Consider the following 18,840-nt stretch of genomic DNA (forward strand, 5'->3'; position numbering starts at 1 on the left):
CTTTAGGGGGCATGACATAACAGAGTGGAAGCCTGTTGAGACTGTCCTTCCAAGGCCATCATGACACCAAAGTATAAAGAAAGAAACTGTTTCTCTAAAAACCACAAAATAAAGTAGACCAGATGAACTCTAGACCTTAAGACATTTAGGAAATTAATGAGTCGCAAAACTGCACAAATACTGTAGAACATTAAACTTAGAGGGGTACCTGGTTGGCTCATTTGGAAGAACATGTGGCTCTTGACCTTGGGGCCATGAATTCAAGCCCCACATTGGGTGTAGAACTTAAAAATAAACAAATAATCGTAGAGAATGCAGGAATAATTAGAAAGAGCCACACACTGGCCCTGTCAGGTTAAAAAGAGTACATATAATGTACCCACTGAACATACAGAAGCATAAGTTGACCTTTTCTCATTAGAATTTGCTTAACTCACCTATCTGGTGAGTTTTTAATACTAGAAAATGCTTTTTCACACATTTTAATTTAGGGCTTTTAGCTTCCCACTTAATGAGTCAAGTCTAACTCAGTGTCTAATTTGTTACCAAAACGAGAAGATAACAGAGTGTCAAAGGTGTCAGAGACTGAGTTAGGAGGACACTGTCCAGGCATTCCTTGACGATGTGCCCCCCCAAAACTCCTATCATGGACAGATCGCAATATGCTCTAGAATTCTAGGAAGGCTTTCTTAATGGTGCTCTGCCCTGAGACCAGGTAGCATGGACAAGATGAGAACACTGGCAAACATTCCAAACCCTTTCCCCTCTGGGCATATTGTCCTTACCCTCACCAGACCCATCTTACGAATACTCTCTAACTAGGGCAATTCTCACCCGCACAGCTTGTTTGACTCTTCCTTCCAGAACCTTGGGGTCAGTTTAATGCAAAACAGAAGCTGAACCTCCTAAAGTGGGCTCTACCCCCACCCTGAGCAAGGCTGTAGGCACTGGAGAGGGAATGGCTAGGAATGGAGGATCGAAATACCAGCTCTGTTCCTGCTGAACCTGCAATGGGGCTGGAGGAGAGACAGCCGCCATTATGGCACCCAAACTAACCTCCTCCATTATGGCTGGAGGCCACTTTCCAGTCCCGTCCCCAGGTGCCCCAGGGGCTACAGCATCCATGCGGTCCTGGGATATCCAGCCTGACACCAGGCTGCCTAACTCCAACATCATCAAACACACCAGGCTGGACAGGAACTCACACCACCACTGTGTCTCCAGAGTTTCCAGAACCCAGAGCCTCAAGAAAGGACCCGGGACCCACAAGTCTCATCTTTGAAGTGGAACCAGAATCCAGAAAGAGGCAGCTCAGTGCACACCCAGACAAGGTCAGTTCCCTCATCACTGCTCAGCAATAAATTCACAGGCTGAACCCTCGTGCTCACAGGGGCTTCCTCTCAGTGTTATTTTTATCAGACTGGATTGCACCAAGTCCTCAAGCCCTAGATCACCGGTGGCCAAAAGAGTACTGTGATAAGGGAAGCAATCGCCTATCATACAAATATGTCACATTCCCAGTCCCCACTCAGGCTCAAGTCCTGGACCTCCTCTCACAGTTCCTACCGAGCCTTCCAGTCAAGGGAAGAGAGTTGAGGTTTGGAGGCAGATCTCCACTACAAGAGCCCCAGGATCAGCCACAGAGAGAATGTCCTTCCTTGTATGTACACAAGCCACATGGCCTCTCCCTGTTCATTGTCCCAGGAGGTCCAAGGACTTGAGAAAAATGGAAAGAAATCTTAGAGATACTGCCTCACTTAAAGGAACTCCAATTCTAAAGACACTTTACTGTTGAACGGTCACCACACTTTAAGAAATTTCACTTTTTATTTTCTTCTCTGTGAGCTTTGTAGGGGGGGCAGCTGGAACTGGTCATCGAAACAGTTTGCCAATGCCTATGAAGGGAAATCTTGTCCGGGAAATTTCACTTTTCCGCCTGGTAAGGGATAATGCAAAGACCTGCACATCTTTCTGAGGATCACATATAATACTAGAAACTCTTTAAGGGGCATTCCTAGGACTACTCTTCGGCAATAGCATCTCATATGGCTAGTTTTCACAATGCTCCCATGACTCTGGGACCTTTGTACAGACACAGCTTTGTAGTCTGAACCACACAGCTCAAAACGCTCTCCCCAGCAGGAATCCACATTTCACCAAAAATGTGATTCATCATCTCCTTGGCTTCTTCCACCTGGTCTGGACTCCTGGCTTCCCTTGCATCCTGAGGTATGAAACAGTAACTTCCAGGGTCCTTTAGGTGACTGTATAACTCTACCATATTTAATGAACACCAGTTCCATGCACAAACAGTTACAGACAATTGTGAGTCCCCAGAGGACAAGAATAGTCTCCTTTATATTACTGTACCTTCCTGTCTTAAACTTCCTGATTCACAGGGTGTGCACTTTAGAAATTGGTTTGGTTGTTACCAAACAATCGGTGATTGTTTTTTCATGTTGTGTTTGGAAAAGGAGGTACCTGTTCTTCCTTCTCCCACCCCAGAAACGGGTAGGGAAATGCACATGCCCCAAACTGCTCACCCAGAAAACAAAATCATTCCAGAGTGCCTGAACCTGTTAATGGAAAACCTGAAGAAGTGCTGAAATAGTCATGGTGAGAGATTACACTTCCCCCACGTGAAAGGCAGGCTTCTCATCAAGCCATGCAAACCCAGAAGACTGGGCACCTTAGGCAGAGGTAAACATCGACAACCATCAAGACAGAGAAAGTAAACACGAACCGCCCATTTCAAATGATCTGTGACCTGTCTTCTGAATGCCTTCTGACATTTATTTTTCCTGTCAGTAGTATCACACACATTAAAATACATCACTACATCTTCAGTGTAACAATCTTGTGCAGATCCCACTGGCCGTTTTCCCAACACCCATTACCCTGCATGCCTGCTGCTCGCAGAGCCCTGCTTTCACAAGCCTAACAGTCGTTGGTCTGGAGTGGCCCCATGACCCCACTTTGGGCAGAAAGGTATTAGAGAAGTCTATTAGAAGCTCCAGAAAAGATTTTACGCACAGCAAGAGAATGGTTTGAAACTTCTTCTCCTGACTGAAAACAGAGGGATGCCTGGGTTAGTGATGCAGACACTGAGACGTTTTGGAGCCTGGGCTCTTTTTCATAGACAACTGCTGAAGTCCAAATCTTTTTCATCTTTTTAGGTTGTCTAAGGCCATGCTCCCACCCTGGCTGGTTGGCCATCTGACCCAGCTCTGCTGAAACGACATTAATGGATCCTGCCTGGGTGAACAACGAGGCAGCTGTCACAAATCCCTGTCCATTTAGCAGGCAACAGACTTAGCACAGGGCTTCGATTAGGTAAGATATTTGTGTGTGGTTACTCGACAACCATCGAAGCAGGACTCAAGCACGCTTCACAGAATCTGGAAGATTTCAGAAGGCGATGATGACAGCAGGGGGTGGAGAGCGGGTTCATGCATTTGAGTGGGAGCTGACAGTTCGTGGTTCAGGGTTTCTGCTGCTCTGGCCGAGGGAGAACATGTCCCACTAAGGAAACGGCAGCATTCCAGGGACCTGGATATAGACCAGTGCTTAGGAGCTACATGGACACCCAAAAAGGGCCTCATAACAGGGGCACATTTAAGTGTCGCTTTTCTGTGATGCAATTTCTTTAAATATCCTCAATGGTTAGTGAAGTGTGTCAAACATGGCCACCTCGTGTGGGCTGTGCTTTGGAGAAGAAAGAGAGGAACCGGAGCCCCCCAAGAAATCCACAGCAGCGGCACATGGAAAAGACGGCAAGAGAACCGGAGTTGTTACTCCGAACCGCTGGTTCATGGTGCCTTCTGAACAAAGCACCTCAGAGGCTAGAAAGGAACCTAGAGGCTACCTCAAACACTCCACCTCTTTTTAAAAAGCACTTTATTTGGTGGGGGGGGGGAGGTACCTGGACAGGTCAGTTAAGTGTCCAACTTTTTATTTCAGCTCATGTCACAATCTCAGGGTTTTGAGATTGAGCCCCACATCAGGCTCACACGCAATGGGCTTGGAAGCTGCTAAAGATTCTCTCTCTCCCTCACCCTCTTCCCCCACCCCCAGCTCTCTCTAGTAATGAATAAATAAATAAAGCATCTTATTTTTTTCATTGCAATATAATTCACAAGTCTTAAAATCCACCCTTTTAAATAAAATTCAGTAGGCTTTAGCATATTCACAACGCTATGCAACAATCACCACTTCCTAATTCTGACCCCACAGCCTGAAGTACTTGCTCTCCTCTCCTCCCTCTCCCTGCAACCAGAAATCTATCTTCTGTCTGTAAAGCTCTCTCTATTCTACTTATTTCATATAAATGGCATCACGTAATAGCTGAATATGGTACAAGGTGTTCTATCGTATGTAACAGTATTTGTGAGATTTCACAACTGGCTTCTTTCATTGAGCACAGTGTTTTCAAACTTCCTTTTCATGACTGAATAATATTCCTTTGAATGGATACACATTTAGTTTATCCATTCAGCAGCTGGATATTTGGGTTATTTCTACTCCAGGGCTATTCTGAATAATGCTCCTGTGAACATTCATGTGAAACAAGTTCGGTGTTCATAGGTTTCAGTGTCAGTTTTCTTTTTCAAAATAATTCTAGATTCGCAGAAAGTTGTAAAATCAGCGCTGAGAAGTCCCTGTACTCCACCCCATTCCCCCCACCCCATGCTTCCACTGACTTAACAACTGTGCAATGGTTACAAGGACTTTACAATTAACAATTAAAACCACTCTTGGCAACATGTGCATATGCAGTTCCTTCCATTTTCCTCTTTTCCATGACACTAAGGTTCAGAGGCGTGAGTCCTTGCCCAAGGTCATAAAGCAGTCCGTCCCTTTTTTCACAAGGGCTGACATACCTATTTAAATCTATATCTATGGGGGTGCCTGAGTGGCTCAGTGGTTAAGCCTCTGCCTTCGGCTCAGGTCATGATCTCAGGATACTGGGATCGAGCCCCGAACCCCGCATCCGGCTCTCTGCTCAGCGGGGAGCCTGCTTCCTCCTCTCTCTCTGCCTGCCTCTTTGCCTACTTGTGATCTCTCTGCAGTCAAATGCTCTACCACTGAGCTATACCCCCTCTGTCAAATAAATAAAATCTTAAAAAAAATAAAATAAAAATAAATCTGTATCTATTTAAATGTTCCACGCCTGCTTACTTCCTTACCCCTCCCCAAACCCTGTTCTTCTCTCAAGCTCTCTCAAGGTCTCCTTCTGTGCCTGGTTTATGACTCCTCTGCTGCCTAAGTCCTGGCCTGAGAGTCCACTGAGCATTTCCATAACAGGAGGAACATGAAAAAAAAACAAAACAAAACAAAACCAACATGAAAAGGGTTGCTCTAATTGTTTTAAAAAATGGTTTGTCTTTTTGAAACTAGCTAGAAGTGGTGGTTGCATAACTTTGTGAATGTATTAAATGCCACTGAACTGTCCACTTTAAAATGGTTCGTTTTATGTAAATTTCATTGCAGTTGAAAAAAGTGGTTTGGAAAACAAATTATACTGCTTCTCCCTCTCCCACTCCCCCTGCTGTGCTCCCTCTCTCGCTGGGTCTCTGTCAAATAAATAAAATTGGGAAAAAAAAAAGTGGTTGTCAACATTTGAGACTTTTTCCCCTTTGCCATACTTGCTGGCTCAGTGCCAGAATCAGAGGCACTTTTACTGTGCTTGAACTTTGGGTGAGAGATGAGCAAAGAAAAATGTTTTCCTACAGTATCTATTCAGAGAAGATTCTATCGAGATCACGTATCTTTAAGAGAAAAAAAAAGCCCGATTTAACATATATGCGTTTTTAATGAACTTACACATGTACCCAGAGATGTTTTGGTTTAACCCTGCCAGAGTATTAAAGTTCATCTGGTTAAAAATGGTTTGAGGTTAAGGATAAAGGCATAAACTATATAATATATAATATATATAATATTTTATATATATAAAATATATAATGCATGGAAATCCTAAAGAATATGTCCAAAAGAATTCACAATTCCAGAATTCTCTTGCTCTTACCTCTTCAGATGATGCTCAGTTCAAGACATTCAACTGCAGGGTCTTTCTCGTCATTTCTCTGCTTGTTAAAATGTGGAGGAAGGTCCTGAGACCAGAAGTCTGCAGACCTCCACATAACCTTTCATATCACCTCGGTTCTCTCACCTTTCAAATGAGGGAATTGGAGCAAATCTCCACCCTTCCTGCCTCTGACCATCTCCAGCATTCACCACTTTGCTTTAGAATCTGGCTCCCTGGACTTCACAGAACAGGACAGTGTCCAGTGTTTAGTGGCCAGTGCTTACCCCAACCCAACCTGCTGGGCCATCGCTCAGGAGAGAAACTCAATACAAAGCAAAAAGTCCAATATATATACTAAAAATAAAAAGATAAATAAAATGAGTAACACACTGTCCCATTGCAAGGTACCTACCTCTTTTCACAGAGAACAGAGGATCCCTGTCACAAAACTAGGGAGAAAAGCCATCTTCTATAACGCAAATATTTTTCTAACAGATACGATTACACAAAGGGAGGCAAATTATTATATTACTAGGTGACCAAAAACTTAGAAAACGTACAGGTGAGTCTGGTTTTTTTGGTTTGTTTTGCGTTTAGGTGGCAAACCAGGAGTGGATAGCCAAGGAGGAGGCAGAACGGAGAACAAGCCTGGAATGGTTTAGCTCCAGGAGTCTTTCACACAAGTGTCATGGCCAAAGACACACACTCCTGTTCCCTTCCTTGTTTATTTCTCGCCCAACCTCTTCATGGTACTAGCTTTAGGAAAAGATTCTCTCTGCCTCAGAGTTATTCTACTAATATTACCGACCAATATGGCATATGTAACAAGTCCTTCATGAGAAATGTTACTTCAGGCAGTGCCTGGGTGGCTCAGTCAGTTACATAGCTGACTCTTGATTTCAGTTCATGTCACGATCTCAGCGTCATGGGATCGAGCCCTGTGTCGGGCTCTGCACTCACCATGGAGTCTGCTTGAGATCCCCTCTCTCTCCCTCTGCCCCCCAAGTTGCACATGGGCTCGCTCTCTCTCAAATAAAATCTTTTTAAAAAAAAAAAGTCAAATTCATAAAATAATACATAAAATTTAAAAACTTAAAAAAAGAAATGCCACTTCAAAATGAACTACAACACCAATATGTTTCAACAGCTTTCACAGGTGACCAATTCTCCAAGAAGCAAACCACAGCTGGCTTCCTCAAGCACTCAGCTAGGTTGGTATAGTCATGTAACTGACTTCAGAATCCTAAATATCTGGAGACCAGTTGCCCCTCAATAAGGCTTCCTTTGTCCCTTAAAATAGGACTTTTTTTTAATGTGGGCACACAGCCATTTTTAATAAAGACAACTTTTTTTTTTTTTTCTTTTAAGGCTACATTTCTCACCCTCCTTCCAGCTCTGTGTGGCCTTGTGATTATATCCCTAGCCAATGGGATACAACCTAGTGGTTACTAACTGATGTTAACCACCAGCTCTCTCTGGGAGAAAAACAGATGATAGGAGAAGCCCTGGTTTGCAGTGTTGCCCATTTCTATGGTATAAATACCCCCAAGTGGCTAATTTCAACTTTCTACCTTGATGGCACTGAACATGGAACTGGGAAGAACTACAGCTCTCAAGCTGGTACCAACTGGCTGCAGCACACCCCTGGGTGTAAAAGAGTATTGTATGTGATTCCTGGGCAATGTCCTTAAAGCAGGAGGCAAGTCTTCTTGGGCAGGGGCATGGCCTTCCCCTTTGCTCCTCCCTACTGGCCAGAATGCAGCCGTGATGGGTGAAGATCCTGCCATCATACTGGACATTAAGGAGGAAGCTCTGTATATGGGAATGGCAGACTCACAACAGAACAGCCCAGGCCCCTGCCGATCATTCTAGCAGACTGGCTCTGGAATGTCAACCTGCAGGCTTCATTTATGTCACACCTATGAGAAAGGGGAAGCTTCCCATCTTGTAAACGCATCTGGTATTTAGAGCTCAGCCATTCACAGGGCAATGTGTCCCAACAGAGAGCATCACACAAGCGAAGGAATGCAATGGAACGAAACTAGGACTTGGATCTGGTAGAACTGAAAGGATTCGGATTTGAAACAATGACAAAATGTCTAAACCTTTCTGGAAGGGACACAGAGGACAGGGGGAGAATAAAATCGGTGAAGAGAGCAGCCCAGAGCAGAAGGGACTGGAAAGACTGAGCTCCCCGCCTCTCCTGCCCAGCCCTGCCCAACCTACAGACCTATGACAAAGAGAGAGCAGCCTACACCCGCCCAGGCCCATGAAGCTTCCACCTGGCCTGTGTGTGGCCACCTCCTGACACCTGACACCTCAGCTGGGGTAGTCCACCCCCTCTGCCTGAAAAAGAGACTGTTCTCTGGCCTGCTTCTTCTTGAGCACTTTTCCCAGGTGGAGAAGAGAAATGAGAGATGTTTAAGGTCATACATGGTGACCAAAGTGAGGTGACTCGGAGGCGACAACAAGGTAGTTTTGTATATTCTGCCTTTCTGGAGTTTATGTCAAGTGCACTGCTCAGTCACGGACTGGTCTGTTATAGTCTTTGTGTTGTACAGTGGCTTCCAGAGAAATGCAGAATGACTTGCTTAAAATATAGGTATAATTTACTATTACATGTGAACCCATCCCAAAAGTTAATATGCACATAGAATGTAATAGTGTCCTACGTGTATTCTGACCTGCTTTCAAAATACTCTTTCTCAAGTCCCTAGGAAACAGGTTTGCACAGTCAAACAAGCCATTCGGCAATGCTGACTCAGTGTCTGAATGCATCCCCTGTGCGCACTCTGCGGGCATCCTAAAGGACGTTCTCCATTCCCTCTCTACCTGGAAAGTCTCTGACTGCATTATTTTATTCTACTTCAGTCCCTTGACAACTTCAGACTCAAGGGCTCCTGTGTGATCAGCAAGATCTTTAATCCCTCCTCACCACCCACACCCACCTCTCCTAATTCGGGTGATGCTCAGAGCCTGACACGGGTTGAGGGTGGGAGTGGGGGACATGCTCAGAGACAAAGGACAAAGGGTGGGGAACAGCAAGTTCAAGTCAGCAAGAAGAGAGGGAAGAGCCTGGCTGAGGGACGCACAGATGATGAACACCTGTGTCAGAAGGGCTTCTGAAAGCAACTACATACAGTACAATGTAGTTCTAAAAAAAACAGGAAAGAATGTAACTTCTAGTCACACCCCCCACCAGGATTCTACAGTAGCTCACATTTACAGGACAAAGATCTTGTGATGGTTACTCTTATGTCAAACATTCAGGCACTGTATAGAACTCTCTAGAGTCACATCCTGGCTCTAGCATGTGCTGACTGCAGCAAACTATGTATGTGTGTCTAGTTTCAATTCCCCCATTTAAAAAAAAAAAAAAAAAAAAGAATTATCAGGGATAGTTTGCAGACTGATGGTAAAAATTAGGAAGCATGATAGAATGCACATATGCCAAAGGTTTGCATAAAACAATATTTTACCCATTGGAGCTATAAACCTTTAGGTAAGGAAAGAACATACATGGTTGGTGTTGCTATGCAATCAAAAACTGAAATTAAGTTGAAGACGTTTTAAATGATAACAAGTAAAAACAAGCTGAAATGAGCAACATTTATTACATAATCCACACTCATAATCTGGGGCCCCAGAGAAAAAGGAGATAAATTCAGACAAAATCGAGCACTGTTCCTCTTGTTATTCTGTAAAGTCTATCTCCATTTTCACACCTCTGTCCACTACCCTCACTTATGTTTCCACAAAACAGCTCCCCTGTCCTCTTGAGCAAGAGGGAAAATTCCGTCATTCTTCTTTTCAATGGAGGCCTGACATCTACAGACCACCTGTACCATTCAACGGGACCACTGGCCAAATCCTAAAATGTAGCTTAAAAATTTGAGAAGAAATTCTACCTCTCTAAAAGTAAGTATACCTGCTAAGAAGTCTATCTTTAGCAATTTCATTCCTACCCAGCTAACCTGACACCAGAGTATTCTACAAACTCAATGACCTTTTGCAGTCAGAAAACGTATTATCTAAACAAGCTGTTTGCTTCCCTCCATTATAATTCTGAATAAGCGGAAGAGTGCTGCTTCTGAAATCCAGTATTCAAGTGAAACAGAAAGGATCCTCATGTTAAAAAGATACATGGGAAGGTACAGAAAACAGCCTGTGGAAGGGGCTGTAAGTTGAGCGACGGAGGCTGTAAATTAATTCTTCAGTACCAACATCTTAGAAAAGATGAATGTGGAATATGGTGTCTTGACCTGGAACTAGCGCTGTGCATCATCGTAAGGCTCCCTGCAAACTTTCGAGACAACCAGTTATGCAGCTTCTAAATTAGTTTTGTATTTTATTTGAAGTATCACAGAAGTAACTACTAGAGAGGTTTTAGTTATGCACAAATACTAAGGAATCTTCTTGTATGAAGACATTTTAAATTGGGGTGCACATTTTGAACCCCATTAGCCCAAACTCGTCGAACAAAAGCAAGGAAATAAACTCACTTGTCAAACTCGTCAAAGAGATCACAACTCTGCAGTTTTGAAAGAGCAAGTCGAAAATATTCCGCTAGAAAACAAATGGAATATTATAAATAAAAGGAATTACAGCTTCTTAGGTACTTAGCAAGCCATCTGTCCCCTTCCCTCCCCCAAACCCACTTCAAACTGGTAACGGCCCCAGGGGTTTATTTCCTGGTGAAAATTAACAATACAGCTGCACACAGCCAGCACTATTCAACAGGCACACTCAAAAATGCTCTGAGGACACGTTACAAAAACTCCAGAAAAGAAAAAAAGAAAAGATGCTTAATCTGAAAACAATAAATATCAACATCAAGTGACATTAGTACAGAATACAGCCTCTCAAACTGACATTAGTCTAGAAACCAATTTTCAGTAAATTTAGCTGTATTATCAAATTCTCTGCGGTATGTTTTTAAAACATATACACTCCCATGCATACAGTACACCATGATCAGCCGAATATGCAAAATCTAACTTGGAAAACTGTAAGCCTGTCACCTCCTGGGCTTTCCGGGTCTCACCTAGATCTGCAACGTAAAGCTAACCAGTTCACCTGTCGACAAGCCAAGAGAAGACTATTCTGTCGTTAGTCGATAGAGGGATACTCTTTCAATTTGGCAAAAGTAAAAGACCCCCTGGTCAAAAGGCTGATCCAGGAGCTATATCTTAAATTGATGGAATAAACAAAACTCAGAGGTAAAGAGGCGGAAAGGGGAGCTGGAAAGGACGTTAACCCAACCCACAGCGTTACCCTGCTAATTCTACACCGGAATCAACTAAGGCATGAGAACGCATGAATAATACCATGGGTCTAAACCAAAGTGAAAAGCAGTTTCTCAATAAAAACAACAAATGTGCCATTTTATTCTTAAATTCTATACTGCCTCAAAAAGGAGTAGGGATTTTTATATTAAAATTTAATTTCCTTCATCCCATCTCCAAATCATTTCCTTTAAGGCCCTAAAATTACATAAATAGGTGGTTCACATCAAACACCATTCACATGACTAGGGCTAGGTAAAGAATAATATTACTGACCTGATGTTCTTATCCCATAGGGCAAATCAAACTTATCGCTACCGTACAAGGAAGCAATCTTTTTAAAATCAGCTGCACACAGAAAAGGGTGAAAATGATGAAACCTGCAAGAAAAGGAAAAAGTGATTTTCCCAAATGCCTACATATCTGTAGCCTTCTCAAAATCACAGCTGAAGACAACTGCAGTATAATACTCTTCCTGATATACTGACTATATGTGAATGTGTAATTATTTTTTAAATTCTTTAAAAATCATAGAATAGAATATGCAATGGAACTATATAACCGGAGTGCAAACACTTTCCAGGCTGTGGAAACAAAATTACATCACAGCTTCAGGGGCTAGTGAGGGGGAATCGAAATTTAAAAACCAAGTGAAAACAAGTTAGCCACACGCAGGAAGAGACAAAGGAGGCAATAAGGGGAAATAAAAGCATGGATGCTAGGCCACTCCCAAATTTAAAAGTTCCGTATGTATGAAGGTGTGTCAGCTGTGAAAATAAAAATATAGTAAAAACTTGATGCGCTGAGGATTGAACTCTCTTCTGATATCATTCAGACTTTCTCAAGAACAAGAACTGTGGGTATTGTCTTCTTATCGCCTGCTCTGTCCTGCCCTGCTGACCCCACTCAGGTCCTGTTGCAGACGAGAGAGCAGTGTGAGGAGAGTGGGATGTGCTTCTGTCCCTGTGCCCCCAATTTTAGCACCCAGCAAAGAGTAAGCAGGCTACATATGCTTAATAAATGACTGAATGAATTTCACCTCCATATTACTTCTTTATGGAGCCAGTATGGCGTAGGGAAAAAGGTTTTTCAATTAAAGAGAAGGAACAAGTCAAACTATCGCACACTCTGACCCTCACGCTTGACCCTGTTTTCCAGTCTCACCAGCTCTGCTCTCTCAGTCTAAAAACTGCAGGTGTAGATCAGAGTGCCTTGGGGTTTCAGGGGCTGTATGACAAGAAGGAAATAAACTGCACTGGGATAGGGGTAACATAGCTCCAGTTTCCTTCTGGCTTTGCCACTCAGGAGCCACTAACCTTGGACAAGTCCCATAAGCTTAAAGTCTTCAGAGCTACGTGAGAGCTCACACCATGTTCAGACTAAGGAAACAGGTGAGGATGAGCCCTTCCTGCTTGATGCAGGATCTGTCTCCTAGACTTAATTATGACTGTGACAGCACTCTCGAGGGTCCAGCCTTATTTATACACGTTGGGTTCCAAGGTAAAACGTATTTATCCCAGTGTAGACTGGGTTCCAGAGTAAAACATATTCCTTTGCAGTGGTCCTAGCCATGCGTACCTGTGATCATAGGCAGAAATGTTTTCTGTACCTGCAGTTTCTAAAGGAATCTATAGTCCCAAGAGGTTAAGAACCAGCAATGAAAATGAAAAGGTGCAGTAACATGACTAAAAGAAAATAGACATTTTTGATCCTTAGTGGGTAAAATATTGAAAAGCCTATACCTGTACTACACAATTAAAATGACCAAACCGTCATTTATCTCTATTTTCCAGAAGCATTTTGACCAGCAATCTGTCAAAGTTGAGGGAATAAAGGAAAAGAATATTTGTAGCTATTCTACAAGTGCTTTATATGGCTTTACCATATAAAGATCATTATTTACATTCCAAGGACTTCACTGAAAGTCCCTCAAAGTCAGGAAAAAGGTCGCATCATAAAGTTTAACCTAGAGGCCAGGGACAAACAGCCACAAAATAATAAAGGTGAAAAACAACATGGGAACAACAAGGGCGAGGAAGTAAAACCCTGAAGAATAGTTCACTTTTTTATAATCAAACACAAATCAGTCTCTCTAATCTGACCTGTGTGAAAAGAATACTGGTCTGACTGAGTTCTTCAATGCCTTTGCTGAAAATGTATGCAGAGCTCTGACTAAAAGCCCAAAAAGAGACAGGATATTCAATCTCTTTCCTAGATACAGAGTGTCTACTTTCTATTGCTAAGATTTACATGAAAAAAAGTAAACAAGTGTGAAAAATGATCACAAACACATTTTGAACATTTCGTCCATCAGTTTCTTTTAGATTTTTACCTCAGGAGAGAGGCAAAAGCTGGCTTCGATAAACAAGGCTGGATCTTATTTCTCCGCTTCATTTCCACAGGTGGCACCCTATGAGACAAAAATAGGGTCAGTCAGAAACCAGAACCAGGCTGCCTGCCCAGAGGAAAACGAATGCCCTGGGAATCCGTTCAGTACCACCACCCCAAGGCTTCTCAGGCATGGAATTAAAAATTCTCACAGAAGCCCTTAAGGGAGGACAGTACCTTGCATATGTTGGAGGATCCATGTATATAAGGCAAGAGAATGAGAAAGGCTGAGGTGACAAGTGACCCAGAAGTAATTCAGTGAGCACTGAACAAAAGCCTTCAAGAAGGGCCAGGATTACCACACTGTGGAGGCCCCAAGCAGGCTGGCTTTTTAGAAGTCCCCCCAACCCAGAACCTGAGAAACCCAACATACGCCCATGCTCATGGCTATCTGAGTCCTCCATGCCACATCTGGGGACACCTGCCACAGAAACACAGACCTGCAGTTCCACAGACGCAGCCTTGTGATCTGGCTTCCACAAATCACACTATTCACAGCCATATGTAACTCTCCTCTATTCTTGGCACAGGTTAGGCCCTTCTGGGTCTCCTGAATGGACTGCTTGTCTCCACAATTTAAAAGGGTATTGTGAAACAAGACAGAGCACGACAACAAAAATAAACGAAGGGGACAGGGTGACAGGATCCAGATTTAGCCAGCTTCATTACTGCTTAACAGAAGAACATGTTAATGATCAATGATGTGAAGAACTCATCTTAAAAAACTAATCCAGGGGCGCCTGGGTGGCTCAGTGGGTTAAGGCCTCTGCCTTCGGCTCAGGTCGTGATCCCGGGGTCCTGGGATCGGGCCCCGCGTCGGGCTCTCTGCTCCATGGGGAGCCTGCTTCCTCCTCTCTCTCTGCCTGCCTCTCTGCCTGCTTGTGATCTCTGTCAAATAAATAAATAATCTTTAAAAAAAAAAAAAAAAAACTAATCCAATTTCTTCTATAATCACAGGACTCAAACTAAAAGAATTGGTCTCAATTTTCAATTTTTTTGTTTAAAAATTCTGTATAGTTGGAACTGCTAGGTTTCTAAACTGAGAAGTTAGTGAAGTCCTTATCAGAAAAATATCTTTGGTGAATACCACAAATGACAAGAATCCCTTGATTTATATGTAAGGAAGGTATGTAAATATGGTGGACCAGGACATTAGACCATAAAAACCAAATTATATTCAAAGGACAAAATGGACTATAAGCTATTACTTGGCTTCTAAGGTTATTCAAGCAGAAGACCTTTTAGGAGATTGTGAAGACAAACTTTGAGTGGCTTAAAAAGGGTTACCTGTCTTAAAAAATTCTTAAGGAATCAAGTTCACAGCACAAAACCCACCTGAGGTAATTTCCCACGGTACTTTATGTGACTGGAGTGAGTGTGTTACCTTAGCGTGTTATAAACACTCCTCAAACCCTGAGGACAAAAGACTGTGTAGAATTCAGATTCTTTATATTGTCTTCCTTATCATTCCCCTTGTGACACACAATAGGATTTGTAGGGAAGTAGCCATCTGGCAAACTCCTTGCTTTCTCTTCTGTTCTGTCTTCCGTTACTAAGTGTGGGACAGAGATAAGATGTGGCAAAGATGGAAGGAGAGATCCTCATGGTATAACCCTCACCTAGTGGGTAATAAAACCTCTAAGTCCTCTAGCTTAGTATTTAAGTCCAAAGCATAGAAACTTAGGTCCAAACCTATCCACCTGGCACTGGGTTTTCCCAGGGACCATCTGCCTAACTTCCTTCCATGAAGAGCATTACAATAATTTTTCACCCAGTGGTGAAATAAATTCAGAAGCATCAATTTTTTTTATCTAGTAGGAAAAAAAACAAAACAAAACCCAGAAACGTGATCTAGGGTCTTCTACTGAAAAACTGGCAAAGAGTAGTGAGAGTTTAAGACAGGAAATTACCATGTGATTTATTTTGATATCACATACAACCATCCACTCAGGATTTAAAGGTCATCAAAACTTTATTCCTAGCCAAAGGACTGACAATAGGGGAAACGATAAAAAGCTTATTTGATACGTTTTTCTTCGCAGTAAAATTACTTGTGCCTCTTCCAAGTTTTATATGTGACATTTAAAGTCAACACGGTTTCATAATGTACACCTATATTCACCAAATATTTTTAAACAAAGAGAACCACATGTAGTGTCTATATTTTAATCAGTAATTTCTTATTTTAGGCTCAACAGTCAAGTACCACTGAGTCCAAAAATTATTCCATCAATTCAAGGAGATGAAATATATACGGAATGTTATATCCCAAAGACAATCAAGATCACTGCTTCACTGAAAAGTCAATAAAAAGAAGGTGCTATTTTATCAGTTTTTAAACTGTTAAAGAGTACAACATGGAAGACACTGGAATGGTAAAACTCCAACTTACAATGGAAAGCTATTAGAAAAGGTTCAAAATGTTAAAGAGGTTGTTTTTTGTTTGTTTGTTTTATAGGTCCCTCTAGTATCATTTGTGTGTCTCTGTGAAAGCCTAGCTTGGGAATTATTTTTAAAGAGCAAAAATAATGGGGTGCCTGGGTGGCTCAGTCAGTTAAGCAACTGACTCCTGGTTTCAACTCAGGTCATGATCTCAGGGTGGTGAGATGGAGCCCCAAATCAGGCTCTTGTCAAGCGCAGAGTCTGCTTGAGATTCTCTCCCTCTGACCCTCCTCTGACACCGCTCTCTCTCTCTCTCAAATAAATAAATTCCTTAAAAAAAATAAATAAATAAAGAGCAAAACTAAAACTTACCAGTAGACGTTTGTTCCCCATAATATACAATGCAGCACATAATAGAGAAAGACAGCACTCAGGAATATGGCCACAAGGTACCCTCTCATGGCTGGCCCACCTGAAACACAGGAATGAAGTCCAAAGAAAAGGCAGCATTATTTGTTCTACAGATAGGTTCATGCAAAGGCTCAAATACAAGATCAGTGAACAAACACAGAGGGAAAGGAGAAGTAAATGCTGTAGGGCTATTATTTTTGGAAATATCCACTAAATTTGCAGGAGAGGAGAATTTTTTTCTCTCTCTCCTCAGCCTCTTTAGACAATACAACATGGCAGGGAGAAAAACAAACAGCACCACTGTTTCAAAGCTGGTGGCTTCCATACTACTTTCTCATGTTAGAGAAGAAAAAACTCATTCAGTACAGAATTTTACACAAATATTCCATATCCAAAACTTGTTTTCAGAAACGTTAAAAAAAAATCTCTTTTCACAATCTCCATAGAAAGTGAATATATGCCTTAAGATGTAAACAAACATTGCATTTCTTCACCGCTCAAAATGATTTTTCAAACCTATACATTGTAATTTTTTTTAAGATTTTATTTATTTATTTGACAGACAGAGATCACAAGTAGGCAGAGGCAGGCAGAGAGAGAGGAAGGGAAGCAGGCTCCCTGCCGAGCAGAGATGGGGCTAGATCCCAGGACTCTGGGATCATGACCTGAACCAAAGGCAGAGGCTTTAACCCACTGAGCCACCCAGGCACCCCCTATACATTGTAATTTTTACAGGTCCTTTGTGTAACTTTTAAATACTGGGAAGGGGGCCTGGGTGGCTCAGTCGGTTAAGTGTTCGACTCTTGATTTTGACTGAGGTCGTGATCTCAGGGTTGTGAGTTGGAGTTGGGTTCTGGGTATGGAGCCTGCCTAGGATTCTCTCTCTCTCTCCCGCAGCCCCCTTCTTTCCTCCCTCTTAAAAAAACAAAAACAAAAAACAAAAAACAAAACAAAATAAAACCAAATAAACAAAAAAAACCCCAAAAAAGTCATTTTATAAAAACTAAGAAAAAAAATCTACAAAAAATTATTTCCCACATCTCCAATTTTTATAGTCTTTTAAGTATACCCATTTGATTTTTCAATATCATAGCACAGGTAAATTTTGCTAATTTCTTACTTGTTTTTGCACTACATAGACAGTTTGGTCCATTATACATTTATAGATGGATAAAAACCTGGACACTATCCTCTCTAGAATATCATTTTAAAAATCCTTTATAGGACATATATATTTTTAAAAACCTAACCATATTTAGTTCTCACTTTTGCTTCCTAGGAACGAGTAAGTTCTCACTTCCATGTGCAATTCAATGCAAAAGACAATACATCGTATGGTGCTTACAATAGATTTCCCAATGCTTGTGATTTGAAACAAGTAGGCCATCTCTTTGCCTTTCTTATCAAGTTTCTGGTTCATCTGGGCAATTACATATGCCACCCCTCCCCCCATTCCTGTTCTTATGTTAACCTCAATCATGGCAAGGCAGGGTAGACATCATGAGTCTGAGGAGATACATTTCCAAATACTATGCTGTCTCCCTTTTAACAGTAAAATAAGGCCAAATGAAACCCATAAAAAAAAGCACTCCTTTGTCTTCATACGTAGACTATAATAAACAGGATTTGAGCTTTCCTTGATAAGGTGGGTCATCTTAACAAATGTCATAATTATGCCGGCTTCCTCTGGAACCAGGAAGGGTGAAGGACTGTCGCTTCATGCAGTGGAGATGGCTGGCTTCCCCTCCCTTGCTGTCTGTCAGCTGTGGCTTCTTACTGCCATCAAACCCACGTGCCATTATTTTAAGTTAGTTAGAAATGCTATGTAAGGAGAAAGCAAATAGAGGAGGTAAATGAGCTAACTCGACTCATCCCCCTTAGAATGCATAATTCCCCTTGAAAAGTCAACACTGCTTGGCAATCAGAAGACATGACTCATGGCCTAGCTCCACTTAACTCTTGGTGGGGGCGGTGTCTAGTTAAATCAGCTGACCTCTTCCAACTCGAGTATCCTCACCTGTTTACAAGGGAGAGCACACAGCCTACCTCTTGGACCTATTAGGTAGATGACCCCAAACAATGGCTGTCTCATACAACCTAGGACACAAAATACATGCTGAGTAAGTTTGTGTATTTCACTGCTGTTGGTTTTCTAAACTAAAGTTAGCCGTGCCCTTTTTCTAAGTTGTAATATGCATGGGTTTTGAGAAAGCCAAAGTGAGCCTTGGTCTCTCCTGACGCAGCCTACACTGCATTCTCACTGGCTTAGCAGGAAAAGGTAGTTGCGTGTGGTTTTGGCAGAAAACCCACTTCCTCTGATGGCAAAGGGAGTAAAGCATGTAAGAA

The 18,840-nt window shown here is 42.2% G+C and overlaps 1 protein-coding gene across 10 annotated transcripts in view; it reads right to left on the reverse strand.

Moving 5' to 3' along the window:
- ST3GAL6 (ST3 beta-galactoside alpha-2,3-sialyltransferase 6) overlaps nucleotides 1-18,840 on the reverse strand; it is a 60,920-nt gene that overhangs the window by 10,108 nt on the left and 31,972 nt on the right. For 8 of the 10 annotated variants that reach the window (XM_046003484.1, XM_046003493.1, XM_046003483.1 and 5 more), the window contains 4 exons: nucleotides 16,456-16,555; nucleotides 13,646-13,723; nucleotides 11,590-11,693; nucleotides 10,531-10,594 (listed from right to left, as the gene is read on the reverse strand). In XM_046003484.1, the coding sequence (XP_045859440.1) occupies nucleotides 10,531-10,594; nucleotides 11,590-11,693; nucleotides 13,646-13,723; nucleotides 16,456-16,544 (335 nt within the window). In that variant the 5' untranslated portion in view covers nucleotides 16,545-16,555. Of the gene's footprint in view, nucleotides 1-10,530; nucleotides 10,595-11,589; nucleotides 11,694-13,645; nucleotides 13,724-14,141; nucleotides 14,559-16,455; nucleotides 16,556-18,840 lie in introns of those variants that run through there. The other 2 variants (XM_046003491.1, XM_046003492.1) reach the window with 2 other exon arrangements.

This window comes from Meles meles, chromosome 4 (assembly GCF_922984935.1).
Source record: "Meles meles chromosome 4, mMelMel3.1 paternal haplotype, whole genome shotgun sequence".
Lineage (NCBI taxonomy): Eukaryota > Metazoa > Chordata > Mammalia > Carnivora > Mustelidae > Meles > Meles meles.